Source organism: Lampetra fluviatilis, chromosome 12, assembly GCF_964198595.1.
Source record: "Lampetra fluviatilis chromosome 12, kcLamFluv1.1, whole genome shotgun sequence".
NCBI lineage: Eukaryota > Metazoa > Chordata > Hyperoartia > Petromyzontiformes > Petromyzontidae > Lampetra > Lampetra fluviatilis.
The window spans coordinates 9,671,870-9,686,346 of NC_136286.1; the positions used below are offsets into that span (position 1 = coordinate 9,671,870).

The 14,477-nt window shown below is 44.6% G+C and overlaps 1 protein-coding gene across 2 annotated transcripts in view; it reads left to right on the forward strand.

The window, feature by feature from the left end:
- The window catches only part of XPO7 (exportin 7), an 86,489-nt gene that overhangs the window by 55,155 nt on the left and 16,857 nt on the right, over positions 1 to 14,477 (forward strand). For both annotated transcript variants that reach the window (XM_078861593.1, XM_078861594.1), the window contains 2 exons: positions 1,109 to 1,323; positions 4,218 to 4,359. In XM_078861593.1, the coding sequence (XP_078717719.1) occupies positions 1,109 to 1,323; positions 4,218 to 4,359 (357 nt within the window). The remainder of the gene's footprint in view (positions 1 to 1,108; positions 1,324 to 4,217; positions 4,360 to 14,477) is intronic.

Sequence of the window (14,477 nt, forward strand, 5' to 3'; positions counted from 1 at the left end):
AACGCAGTGGGTTGCATATAATTAGTGATACTTAATTTTAGAACTCGAATGATTCGACCTCAGTTATTCCGAATCAACATTTGTTGTGAAAATGTTTGACATTGTGCGGTTTCTCATTGGTCTCCTTTGTAGTTTTGTTCAGTCTGTAATCCCTAATTTTTCACAAACATATCCTGTATGCGTTGAGCATTTTAACTTATTTTAATTGTTGAATCCACACGTGGTTGCATGTTTAATAAACATGTATGTCATTCATATTGCTGCGCAGTTGAAAACAATGTTGGAGGTCATATTCTTAGGTTTTTTCGGTAAAGTCACGTAGGTAAAAAATTAAAATTAATAAAAATAAAATAAAAATAAAAATCACGACGTTTCGGAGGCAACACAAGCTTCCGTCTTCAGGTGGAACCGTCACAGCACGATAGCTGTATCAAGACGGAAGCTTGTGTTGCCTCCGAAACGTCGTGATTTTTATTTTACTTTTATTTATTTCAATTTTTTACCTACGTAACTTTACCGAAAAAACCTAAGAATATGAATCCTTGCAGTCACGAAAGCTTCAAATCTAGAATGTTGGAGGTATAGCCAAACGCCTCATTTCCAGTTGATGATGGGGGAATGCTATAGCAGATCCCCTAATATCTGCGGTTACCTACGGATACATGCAAATAACTGTATGCGGGAACATGTGGAGACTAGGATACATTTAGGCTGTGCGGAATCATTTTCAGTCACGGAAAATGTGCAGTTGGGTGAATTCACTGCACCACCTCGTATTTCCAAAAACACATTACAGTATCTTTGTGGATTGCTTCGGGGCCACGGATACTGGAAACACGGATATGAGACATTGCCGTGTATACCACTTGCTTTTTAAAACATATAATTGTTGACATTTGCAGTAATTAATGTGTCCTTGCGATAAACTGTTTTCATAAAAAGTATTTACATTTTTCTGTCCCAGTGCACACTCGTGCCCCCCTCAACAGTTGATCAAATAGTCCCAACATGACCACGGGTGACATGCAAGGTGCACCACTTTTCCCCACGCTGCCCAACAACTCTTTCTCTCTCTCTGTCTCTTTCCATATCCTTATCCAACCTGCAGGGAACCTGATTCTGTCTCTGGGCGAGATTCCCAAGGACCAGCTCTACCCGCTCAAGCTCAAGGGGATCTCCATCTGCTTCTCGATCCTGAAAGCGGCGCTGTGCGGCAACTATGTCAACTTCGGCGTCTTCCGCCTGTACGGCGACAGCGCCCTGGACAACGCCCTACAGACGGCCGTCAAGCTTCTCCTCACCATCCCACACGCCGACCTGCTGGTGAGTGGAGGCGTCCGTCCGTCCGTCCGTCCGTTCGTACGGCCGGCCTCTCGTCTCGCCCGAGGGGGGTGGGTGGGGGGGCGCCATGCCGGTCCACAGAGACCGGCGCCGTCAGTTTTTTTTGCGTGTGTGTTTGAGGGGGGGGGGGGGGTGTGGGTGCAGTTATTGAGAAATGTAAACAAGAGAAGAAAAATCTAAAGTGAAATTCAAATTGGCCTCGGGGTTTTTTTTTCCATCAGACATTGGGCGTGAATTGAGTTTTGATGATGAGTTCTTGCTCATTTGTCAGATTCCCCAGGCGGTGAATTGTTGCGTCCTTGTTAGATCTTATCACTAAAGGCATCGATGCGTTGATTAAAGTAGAGTCGCGTGCTCGCGGTACAAGCATTGCATCATAAATGGGAGAGGAGATTGTTTACGGTTTCGGTAAATGATGTGCAATTGATATGCCACTTACTTATTTTAGGGTAATATCGAGAACAAAACTGTCCAAATGAGATGGAACAAACAATGAAATGGTGAAAATGAGACAAAAATAATCGATCTTTAAATTGTGACAATGAATCTTGATAATTCATAACATCTGTATGGGGTGAATCATAGCATCCTGATTAGATAGAAAAACTAATGTAATCATCATGCACATATGTCCATAGAAGACATTAAGATGTCAATTTGTGCATCAATAGCCACATCAATACATTCACGTTTTCACGAAAATCACGAATGCATGCCTTATAAATGTAGTTTGTCTTGTTATTTTATAGGCTAACATAAGAATAAAATGGTAATGCATTCAACATTTTCCTAAAGATTCACCCATTTCACTCAAACTAAGGGAGAGCAAAACCTAAACTATTGCTCGAAAAGAAGTTACAATGTTAAGTAGTCTTGCTCTGCGATGTGTTCATACTGCATATTGTTGCATCAGAGGGCTGCTCAGCACAACCTCGAAAACCGCGTTTAATTAAAAAACCGACGCGGAATATAAACTACATTTTTACAAGTGTCCTACTTAAATGTAGGACACCTGGGGTTCTAAGTGCGCGGTGCGTAGCCAGGACCCTCCCACGTCGTTGCACCGCTGCGTTTTCTGAGGGTGCAGCACCTTTGCTCGTACACATCCTGTGCGTTTAGCCCCTCAGGTCCCCCGTGCCCATCCTCATTCCCACTATACTACTCCACCCCCGACTGCCTTCGGCCACCACCGACCCCCCCCTCCTCCCTTGCCAAAAATCGGGTCGAAAATGCCGGCGGCTTCCTCTGCCGACGCGACGAGCCCACCGAGGGAGGCTCGCTGCCCTTCCTCCTGAATGCTGGCGCACAATGGGGGCGTCCACCCGTCCCGCCGCGTGTGTACACAGAGATGTCCTGTGGCTGGGTCACACGACGTCCAGACGACGCTCTGCTCTGGGTTGCTTCCACCGCCTTTTGCGATTCGTCGTCGAGCATTCGAGAAATTCACCGCTGTTTTCTTGAGGGCCTCCCCCTTGCTTGTGCAACGTGTTTCCCGTTGCAACCCGTCTTCTGCCAATGTGAGCCTTGATCAACATGTGCGAGGTGCGGCTACCTCCTCCGTAAAGTGGGGCAGTAAAGGAGACGCCTGATTGTGACTGCGGTGAAGTGCGGTCCGTCACGTCACCCACCGACCATTGCACACTGCACGCGAGTGCAGGAGGTATTAATGGGATCCGCCTGACAATCCCAGATGCCACAAAATGGCCTCCCCAAACTCAACGCAGTTTTCAACTTGCGCCCTTGCTTTTCGTATACCATATGCACGAAGATGAGCCTTGATTTAATTTCATCTGCCCCATCTTCTGCAGCTTTGCTCTCCCTTGGTTGCGGTTTTTTTGTGTGTTTAGTTTGTTGTCCTTCCCCCGCATCTCCGATTAGCGCAGTTGGCTACATAGGGTGCGAAAGAAGTTCAATATACATACTTGCGTGTTTTGCCCATTAGTATAACTCTTTTACCATCTCCTGCCCATGTAGCCTGCTTCTTGTCATTTTCAAAGTTCTCCAGTATTTGTCATGTAACTGAAGGATCACTTTTGTCCGATAATTTCATTTTAAATTTGTAAGTCCAAACTGTTTGCGTGCATTATGTTAACCGGAGAATAATTAAATCCTTTAATTACGTACTGTATTTGGATGCGGGCCTAATGCTTGTATCGCGTTTCTCTTGGAGTGCGTGTTTATTTTCCCGTGCCGGTTCGTGTGTAATTATTAGCATTACTTAGAGCACTGTGTTTACGTGTGGTGTATAATGAATGGGCTTTCCCCAGGTGTTGGCAACACAAATAATGTTTAACGTTATCAAGAGTGAGGCCATCTCTCTTGAACTCACTTCATCATTGCCGTTGCGCTCACGACTCATTCATTCAAGCAAATGAATGCAAGCAACATTTCCATTCCAATTTGTGTTACATGATCAACACTGCAGTGGTAATGGCCACTGCAAAGAACAACGTCCCGTTCTCAATCACTTTTGAAAGCTATCGTGTCGGTATTGTGTTGTCCATTTGTCCCATAGTGTCTTGTGTTGTTTTATTTTTTTTCACCTCTCTCAAACCCATTAATCTACTAATTCCCCCAGTGTTTGGATATACACCTTTATTCGAGATGTTATGTACATTCAAAATATACCAGGTCTCGCCGTTTGATTAAATATTCATTATAAATCTTTTACCTCCAGGAATTGGTGAGCGAGCGCAGAGCAACATCACCTTGTTTACAGCATGGTGCATTAGTCGCTCCCAATTAACTTTGCGGTCGTCGCTCGCGTATTAGTGCCGATCAAGACAAAGTGATTTTCTCATTCTCCCGCAAGTGAAACCGGTAGTAGTATTCGGAAACGTGGTCACGTGTACCCCCCCCCCCCCCCCACTTCGCAGAACTACCCGAAGCTGAGCCAGTCGTACTACTCCCCGCTGCTGGAGTGCCTCACGCAGGACCACATGAATTTCCTGGTCGGCCTGGAGCCCTCGGTGCTGCTCTACATCCTCACCTCCGTCTCCGAGGGCCTCTCCGCGCTGGGTGAGTTGAGAGTTGCTCGCATGAACCGGGGCGTCGAGGACCCAACCTCTGTGTCGTCAAGGCCCCTGGGTCTGTGAGGCATTCATTCGTCGGTGATAAAGTAGCAACAATTTCAGGATATGTTGCGTGTCCGTTTATCACGGTTGGCTTTGTTCAGTGCGAAAGAAGTTCGGCATACATCTAAAATGCAGCGGTGTCTGTAGACGCTTTGCAGAAGTGGGGGGCAAAGTTGGGGAGGAAGGTGAATGGGAAAGGGGGTGGTGGGTAAGGGCAAGCGGATCATGGGAGAGGGGAGAGAGAACAACATTATAGTGTGGCCCTGGGCCAAGAAGGCCAATAGTAATGGATTTGCCCAAACATCCTAATGCAGGAACCTCCTGAAAGAGTCTTAAGACTGAGTGAAGCTTTTATGGATAAATAAACGGCATTGTTCATAGTGTTTCAACGGACCGTGATCATTTGAATTTGCTGTCGTGTATTGGATCTTCATCATTCGTGAACTTCATTTTTATTCAATCAAAAATCTTCTATGAAAAAGAGACACGGGATGTGCAGTACATATGACAGGAATATCTCAGTGATCAAAAGATGAACATTGTAGCAATTTTCAATCAAAGAACAAATATACAAACAAAACTGAACAGCTATTATAAATGTCACACACCTTTATTTAATAGTTTGATTTGTCCCATGTCTTTGAGCATAATGCCATCATCATCATGAATATCCAACAAAAGCATGATCAAGAACATAAAGTACATCAGTGTCGGTACACATGGTGAAGCAAAGCCGTTAGCGTACTGTGCAATGAAACCAGCTACCCGAGTGATTCCCGGCCACGGCTAACATCGGTGGCGAGTGATATATGTAACGGTAGTGGACGACACCTCCCCCTTCACCAACCCACACTGGTCGGCTTGGTGAAGTATGGTCACACAGTCCCCGTGGTAGACCGGCAGTGAAACGACAGAAAGACTGTACATGATTATTTTGTGTCGTTATTTTTTTTGCACAGGATGTACACATAATTTAACAGGAGCAGTTAAGCTTCGGAAGCTTAGGAAACTATATAGATTTGAAACTATATATAATTATAATTATGTCCTGTTTGGTTGGGTTGTTAAGCCCCCTGCTGCGTCTCCTTGTACATGCCAGGGATCCCATGACGCTGGCAAGAATAGACCATTGTATTTTTTTAGTGGCGAATCTAAATTTACAAGAAGTTTTTGGTCAAATTGCCCAACCTCACCAGGAAATTAAGAAAAAAAATTACTGTAGTGGCTTACATTTTAGCCAGATGTGTAATGTGAACGAAACTGGCAGCTAAATTTAGGGGTTGGGGAGCGGTGGTTCACACTGCGTTATGAGCTTGGTCGGCCGAGTTTGACTCCTGACGATGGCTAGCATCAGTGGCGAGTGATATTTCAACTGGTCCTGCTCGCCCCCCCTACTTACCCCCCCCCCCCTTCTTCACCAGTATGGTGAAGTATTATGGAACAACCTCCATGACCCACCCAGTATGCCAAGTCCTTTGTTGAACAGTGGTTTGACAAAGGATTTCAAATAAAAAACACATACATTTTCTGGAAATAAAGTCACTTGAGCAGTCGGGCAAAGTAAACTAAATAAATAATCGACGTGTCTGCATCTGCGCGCACATAAAACGAACATGAGGTGGTATATTAAGCATTGTGGTGACACGTGCTCCTCTGTTTGGCCATGTGGTTGGTCACGCTGTGGGGATGGCTGCTGTGCGGACATGTCATTGTCAGCAGGGAAAGGAATTCTTGGAAACCCTAGTTCCTTAGCAGCATCTTCCTCTGCCACTGCAGTTGTGGGTTATCTGCTACCTCTTGTCCATTGTGTGTTTTTGCTTTTTTGGTACCTTAAAGCTATTTGTTCCCAAATGCTTTCTCGCAGAGGGTTCCTAAAATGAATGGTTGTGCTGCATGTAATGTCCCTTCTCGTTAAAAAGGAGTTATGGTTTTCATTGAACATACGCTGCTCATTAAAATAGTTGAATCATTCCTTGTGAAGAATAGCACCTGCTGCCACATAACACTGCGAGGTTTGATGCCTGCTACTTATGTAATGCCCTGAGACGCAGGAGCACATTTGCGCACAATTGCCGCATCCACGAACAGACGTGGCAATAAATGAGCGTCGGCGGGAACTCTCGCACGCACAGTCTGAGTGTTACGCCTGGCAGAAGCCAGCTTTCCGAGGCAAGGCTCCAAATGCCATGACAGTTGTCGGGTCATCGCCAGAGTGCGGAGAAGCCTGGGAAATGGGGAAACGATTTCATGTAGGCGGAGCTGGCGTCCTCTTCCAGGCCCAGGCGGGTATTGCGCACTCGCTAGACTTCGGGGAATGGCTCGGTGTTTTGCCAAACCACAGCTTTTCCCTGAAAAACCTCTGCGGACGGGGGCAGGTGGCTCACGATGCGGACCTTCGCATGGCGTGGCTTCCCCTTTTCTGCCACTGGTTCCAAAAAAAACAAAAGGAACTCGCGGTCGCACAATTCATTGTTTCCGAGCGCGTTAACGTTTTCGGAGCCGTTGCACGGTTAACGTTGGCCAGGTATTCGTCAAGCAGGAAAGAAGGAGGACGACGACAGAAATTCCACATTGCTTAGCAATGTGATGTTTATTTACCAGAAAATGTAAGAAACGACCAAGACCATCGTCAGTGCAGGCAGGCAGTATGGTTCCATTTTTGGCGTAGGTATTCTTAACTATTGTTCTGCCTGATCGGATATTCTAAAAATACAACATTTAACCTTTACGTTGGCTGGTCAGGTTGTTTTCCATGGTACAATAACAAACCCACCGTTGCTTGAGAAAGGACCCTTGGTAAACTTCTCACGTCAAACCGCACGCAGGAAAAGCGCTCGCTCAATTTTCCTAGATGTGGGCGCCTAAACGTCTTCGTGGTCAGTCTTTTACAAGTGTCAGACAATAAAGTTGATTTACAGCCACCCTGTACACTTTAAAGTCATTGCTCACCCAATTATTGTATGGTCTGAATCATGTTAATTTGAGGTTGTTTTATAAGGTTAATCATTTGTGCTCTAAGCAGCACTATATGAAAGGATACCGAAAAAATTTACCCGTAAAAACAAAGTTTTTCACTATAAATCCTTTATATGCGTGGCGGCTAGAGTCCTCTCGTCCTCTGGCTTGAGATGGCTGCCACCTATGGGTCAGATGATTGCCTGCCACCATTAAGCAATTGGTAATTAAATATAAAAAAAAAATTCCTAAAAAGTGTAAAGTTATGGAAAATGTTTTTCACGAAAATAAATTGTCACGCACAACGAGTCTGTGTGCAAAATGTCAGCTCGATTGGATCACGGGAAGTGGGTTAAAAAACGACCGAAAGATTTGCACGGTCGTAAGCGCGCAAGCAAGCAAGTGAACTTAATATAAAGGATTTAAAAATATGCAGTCCTCCAATTTCTTGCCTCCTTCACTGCTGGCAGAACAGTGCCCACTTCTGGGAGCTCTAGAAGGCCCCTCTCAAATGCTTTTTGGCCTTCTCTTTCATGCTGGCCAGATGCGTATGTTTTATTATTTGTAAGCATGGTTGATAAACGTGTGTGGGATTCAATGCAGTTGTGTCACAGTAAATGGGCTCTCACCTGGTTTAAATAAAGGCTCTGTCTGAATTATTTGATAGGATCTTATTTCATAAACTTTCATCAATTGCCCCAGTATAGAGCGCTGTTGGCTGCAGAGGTACGCCAGCCCTGTCACTTTAACTCAATCTGAGCTAAGTAGAGTGCAACCTTGATAAATGGCTGTTCCTTTAAGGCCTTCTTGTGAATGGCTGGTAGGAACTTGGTGATGCAAGGAACTATATGCTTGGACAATTATGCTGGCATGTTGCATGCAGATGCAACACATAATTAAAATGGTCAATTCCTGTAGAACACGGTGGCTCAATATGTGATGTGGCTGCGCAGAGATTGGTATCTCCTCCCGTGGATGGCAGCCGTACAGCGTTAGATGCACATTTCATCTTGCTGGGTCTTGAGCGAATTGATGAAACACCATTTCTTACTTTAATACGATGTGCATTAGATCAAACTTGTGATAACAATGTATTTGCAGTTCATAAATACACGTACAGCCCATTTTATCAATCCACTGCTGGATGAGCGCCTGGCCCACGCCATGCGGGTCATGGTGGTTATACCATGCTAGGCAGGGCCGGTTGGTGAAGGTGGGAAACAGATGTTGGAGCATAGTACAGTACAACAATATAGCTTGCTTGATCAATATATATGTAGTATATATTATTACTATCATACATATTTTGTTTACATCACCACCTGCAGCAACTAGTGGTGCTGAATCAAACCACAATCCATTGATTCACGAGGGTGGCGAATCGTTTGCAAGCCCAGTGGCCAAGAATCGTGATTCTACTGATCGGGGCCAAGGCAGGGCAGCTGTACCACCTAATCACGAGAGTGAAATTGTAACCTTACTATAAACAAGGAAAAAAACCCCGCACACACAAGTCCAAATACCGCGAAATGGCATCGTGATTAGCCAGGGGGATTTGCAGGTTAGGTCATTCGGCCTTGGGAGAGATTACATTTGCTGAGAGATGCCTTCACTGCTCTGTGGAGTTGAGTCCTGCGCTCTTTCAGGCTCTGTGCATTACTGCGCGCCATCATGGCAAGTACAAAGGTCCGATGGTGCGGTTGGGCGGAGCGGCTGGTCGCGGCTCAATCCCTTGTATGCAAAACACAGCAATAGGCGGCCTGCCGGGGGTTAATGAGGCTAATCGGCCCTATGGCCTTCCCAAAGCTACCTGGCACCAAACACCTGACCCAAAGTCTGGAGAATTGTTTTATGAAGCATTCCTTCTTATTCTGAGTACAAATTCCACGTGCTGATGTGTCTTTGAATGTACTTAAGTTTGCTCATATGTGACCAGAAGCTCTGTCTGTGCGCGTACCTTCGTGTTTTAAAGCTTCACCAGGAATAATGACATGCGTCGCTCAATGGCGTCGGTCACGCCGCAGGATAACCTGTTCTACGAACCAAGCAACTTGAGTGCGATTCCCACTCACAATCAACCTCGGTGGTAAATATTTAAACCAGTGCTGGGGGGGGGGGCTCCCTGAGCTCGACTCAACCTTAAACAAGTACCTAGTGCAGTGTGTAAAAATTATTATTTGGGGAGAAAAAAGTGGCCCAGCGTGGTGCTGTGCCAGTTTGGGTTGAAGAGTGGGGGGGTGCCCTTTGTCTATTTCACAAATATGTACATACTTAAAATTGGAGCAGTGTGTTGGCACGTGGTTTTATGGACCCAATGATCTTACGTGTGAACTGGTCCTGACTTGCTCCCCAATGCCCTCTCCCCCCCACCCCCCCGCGTCAGCAACCTACACTGACCATTGTGGTGAAATATGGTCAACTCAACCCCATTAGCAACAATGTGCTGCTTTCATCCTGCAGTGAATTGACAAAAGGTTGTAAATTGGAAATACTGTAAAGTTTTTCGAATAATATCCTACATTAATGAGTAGCTTAATCTTCGAAAAAAAGTTATATATTAAGCATTATTTTAGTCCAAATCGATTCTGAGGTTAAATGTTCAAAGTAATGATTTATTACCTGAACCAAATTTGAGCCACTTAACATTGTTTTTCCCTTAAATTTTAGATGTCTTTTTTTCTGTGAATGTCTACTTTAATCATCTGTGTTTTCAAATACCAAATGCAATCTCAGTCAATTGCAATATAACATCTTTAACATTTTCAAAGTTGAAGTTTTAAACTTTCAATAAAATTAGCAAGGCTGTGTAAATGGATTTTAACGTTGATGATTTACAATTAAAACATTAATATCCTGTGGTCAGACAAAAGAGCTGCTATGATGCAATTACATTTGAGAAATACATTCGCCTACCTAAATAAAATGGAGTTTTTATGCAGATTTGATTAAAATAATTAATGGTCGCCGTATACACATTAAAGCTTACTTAGTTTCGTGATCAAATTTTTTATTAGTAATGGATTTATAATGAGGTTGTTTTCATGTTTTTTTTATTCTGCCCCTCCCCCCATGTGTACAGCATTTTTCCACCTCTGTGTGTTTTCCACAGGTTCCATTGTTACCCCTCTTGCGATCGATGATATTTTACCAATCCCACCTCTCTTACGAAAGGCCATCTTGCTCAACTCGCGTGCCCGTCCTGTGAAGTCTATCTAAGGAATCCGAGCCCACTTCGGTGTACCGCCTCCTGTTCAAAATCTTTTAACAGTTGCCTTATCCTCTAGTTTTTTTACTCGTTATTATTCCTCCCTGCTCCCATCCAATCTGTTCTCTTTGACAGCCCTCGCTCTGATTGTGGGTTCAAAGTGGAGGCAGACATCTCGTGGCTAAACTACCTACAAACGGGATCGGGTTCATGTCGGGGAAAACTGTTCGTGGATAGCAGTCGCGGGAGGGCCAGACAATTTGGCCCCATGCCTAACAAGCCGATGCTAAACAAACTTGAAAGTGGACACCACCCTGTGCGGCAATTACGGTCGCCCCGTGGCTGCAACACTGGCTGCAGTGAAGCGAATCGATAGCGTCGTAAAGATGATGCATCGTTGCTGTGCCCACCGCCCCAAAAAACAAGACGTGACAGCGCCACGTGATGGAATATGCGATGAATGTCAAGGCCGATTTGATTCCCTCCACGTTTTTGATATTTAGTTACAGTCCTTGGTCGTAGTTAAAGTATAACGGATTAGGTTGAAAATTCCATTTCGCGCTGCGGTTATTTATTCCGCGGTTTTGAGAGCGCATGACGTGAGGCTAAGCGTCTTGTCAGTGGGTAGGGTGAAGTAAAAAAAATAAGCCCTCCGAAAATTAGTTTTCAGTAAAGGGGACATATTTACCAGAGTTGGCATCATTTATGGAAGATAACTCATTTCAAGTGGTATGCTTGTGTAGTTTTTCTCGCTCAATTAAATTTGAACTTGACCCTTGGACTCTGACACGAATAATGTACGGTCGTGTACCCGTTGAACAACTCGCTAGAGTCGCCATTTTTTGTTTGACGCTCGCGCGAAGCTGCAATCAAAATATAAACGTGAGCCTTGGTACAAATTCAGCAGACGAACGTGAAAGGATTGTAAAAACAAATGGGGAAAAAAAGATACAGTTCTTTTTCCTTTGAAGCCACAGTCCCCTGAGAGCTGGCCTACCTGCATGAGCACGAGCGAGTAACAAAAACCTGTTTAGTCTAAGCGAATCTCATGAAGGCGGGATGACATACTGTATCCTGTGTGATGGCTCGGCTGTGGGCTCCGTGCTGAAAAGCCCGCCAGCTACCCAAGGCAGCAAGGCATCTAAAGTAGAACACAGCGCAGGAATGTGCAGCCAGCTATGACAGCTGTAACATAGTCGGTGGCTGAAAAAGGTCTCTTTTCCGTGGTGGCTTGGAGACGGTGTGGGGGTGACGGGGGCGGTGGGTTGGGGGGTTACAGCGGAGGAATAGGGAGAAACGAGAAAAGGGAACAGATTTCGGCCAGTATAAACAGCGTTCATGCCGCCGTCGTTAATCACGGCAGATGAAAGGCGGGAGTTTCAACTTTCCACCAAACATCCCCTGCCCCATCGAAATGCAATCTGTCACACTTAGCGTGGTCAGGTGGGCCTGGCTTTCTAGCATGGCCGAGGAGAACTGTGGGCACGCTGAGACCTTCAGAAACTACGCTGCAAGAATTGCGCGCTTGTTCTCCGCGGAGAGAGACTTGGATGTGCCCTGCTGTAAAAAGGGCCCTTGAGTTTACGAATTTGTCTGATCCTTCTTTAGCGTTTTTTTTCATTTTAAACTTGATGCTTTCGCTTGCACTTTACATTTCAGTTTAGCTGCGAGCTGTAATGTGCACTCGTGGGCATTATCAATGGAATAATTGCTGAGTAGGGAGGTTGGGTTTGACATTGGCTTTGCCATTTGCATTTCAATACTTTTCCATTTGAAATTGTTTCATTTTCATTTAGCGAGTGTATTGATTCATCCATAATAAAATTATTGACATGCATTGCGTTTTTTAAAACATTTAATTAAAAACAAATTACAACACTTTGCAATCCACTGCTGGATGAAGGCCTGGGCACGCAGTGTCGCTTCTGGGAACTTTTGACCATACTTGAACAAATTGGTCAGTGCGGGTTGGTGGATGGTTGACCCAGAATTAGTTCAGATACAGTTCAATTATTGCTCGCCACTGATGTTAGGTCTAGCCGGAAATCAAAATTGCCGGGTTCATTGCACTAAACCCCCTTAAAACATACACTTCGCAAAGTGGTCGCATAATAGCAATTAATTAAATCTCACGGGTAACAGCATCCAGAAACGCAGCACCTCGACACAGCCGACTACTCTTATGCGCAACCGGTTTGCCGGAAATTTGTAGACAACGGGTCTCGGCAGAAAGCAGTGCTAACGGTCCCAGTTTTTGTTTCACGTCGAGTCGATTGTAAATTACCGGGGCCCGGCCTCTGCGGTTGAATTGATTCGGAGCGCATCATTGCGTGTGACCTGCCAGTCGCTGACCCAGCAGGTATAAGCCTCCTCCCGTTAGCTGTCTTAGTCATAATGAAAAAAACATATCACGCAATTTAAATTGTGTTGTAACTTGCAGACAAATACTACTTTTCCGTAGAGTTTTAATGTCACTCTTATCGCTGTTGCAGATCATTGTTTCAAAAATAGAAACAGTCTTCACTTGACAGCTCTTTATCTGATAGTTTTGCACTGAGCTCCTTGTAATGGGAGATGCCTGCCTTGGATTTTAATAGGAAAAGGCAGGAGCCTAATTGGATTTGCTCTGTAATGCACGAATGAAATGCATCAATTGAGAACTTATAAGATTTCTTTGGCGGCTGTAAAGCGTTTAGAAAGCCATAAAAAATCCCCTTCCTCGCTATTAATTATCAACAAAAAAACATTAATAGCCCTACCCGTGGAACATGTTTGTAAAAAAAATGTAATTTAAAATGCATTAAATAACATTACCGACTTTATTGCATTTTATTAATATAGATATCACACAGCCGGTGTGAAGTGCCACCCTGGTTGAATAATTATCGGATATAGAAATATTAATTAAATGTTTTTATGCGGGTGCTGTTTGAGATAGTGGGCCACATTTGTGTTTTGGAGGTTCCTGGAGTGCTTTGCACAAACCCACGAATTTTGAGAAGAGGGCTCTGAAAGTGGTTTTATGATTTGTTGTAGGGTTCCACTTGAACGCCAAAAACTAGACATGTAGCGATTCGCCTCGCTCGCAATGTGATTGTCACAATTCAATTGAAGAATCGCTTCAGTCATTGTGGCTTCGCAGGGTCACATGAACCCATGACATACAACGTTTACAAATCGCAAATACGTATCCGGGAATGCACCGTTCCATCAGAATCTGAATCTATTTTAATTGGTTAAATGGTGCATTGTTTCATGCCTCCTAAAGAAAGAGACATTTTCAGCTGGGAATAAAAATGTAAATCCCTCCCTTTGGACGTGCAGCATTGAGTGGCCTCAGCATTTCGACTTTCCTAAAGCTTGGACAGTGGGGTGGATGATTACATTGTCAGTGGCAAGGTCCTGACATTAGAGAGACTTGAAAGAAGAACAAAGAGAAAACAACAAAAGGAAAACTAGAAGATTCTGTCAGTGTTTGTTCATGCTTTGTTGAGTTTTCTGGAATATTTACTGGCGGCTGGCTCCAGGGTTGAAACCAAAAAAAAAGACCGCTCCGTTAGAAGGTGGACCGATGGGGCCTAGACCCCTCCAGCCTCCACCAGTTTCGCGGCACAAGGCAAAAGGGCCCTCTGCAAGATTTGTGGGTCTCAGTGTCTTGTGTTTGGAAGATTGTTTGCGTACGCATGCTATGCTCACTGTTTGATCTCCGCTCGTTTCTACGGTGGCATGTTTTTGTATTCGGTTTTTAAATTTATTGTAAACGCTGGTCCCCCCCGCGCCTTTGCTTAACGCCGCACGTTGTCCATATATGCATTGCGCGTTGCCATTTGATGTCGCTGTGTACTTTGAGCCGGAATCTTTAAAAAAAAAGTAAAATCGCCAAAATACGAAGCAACCAATAT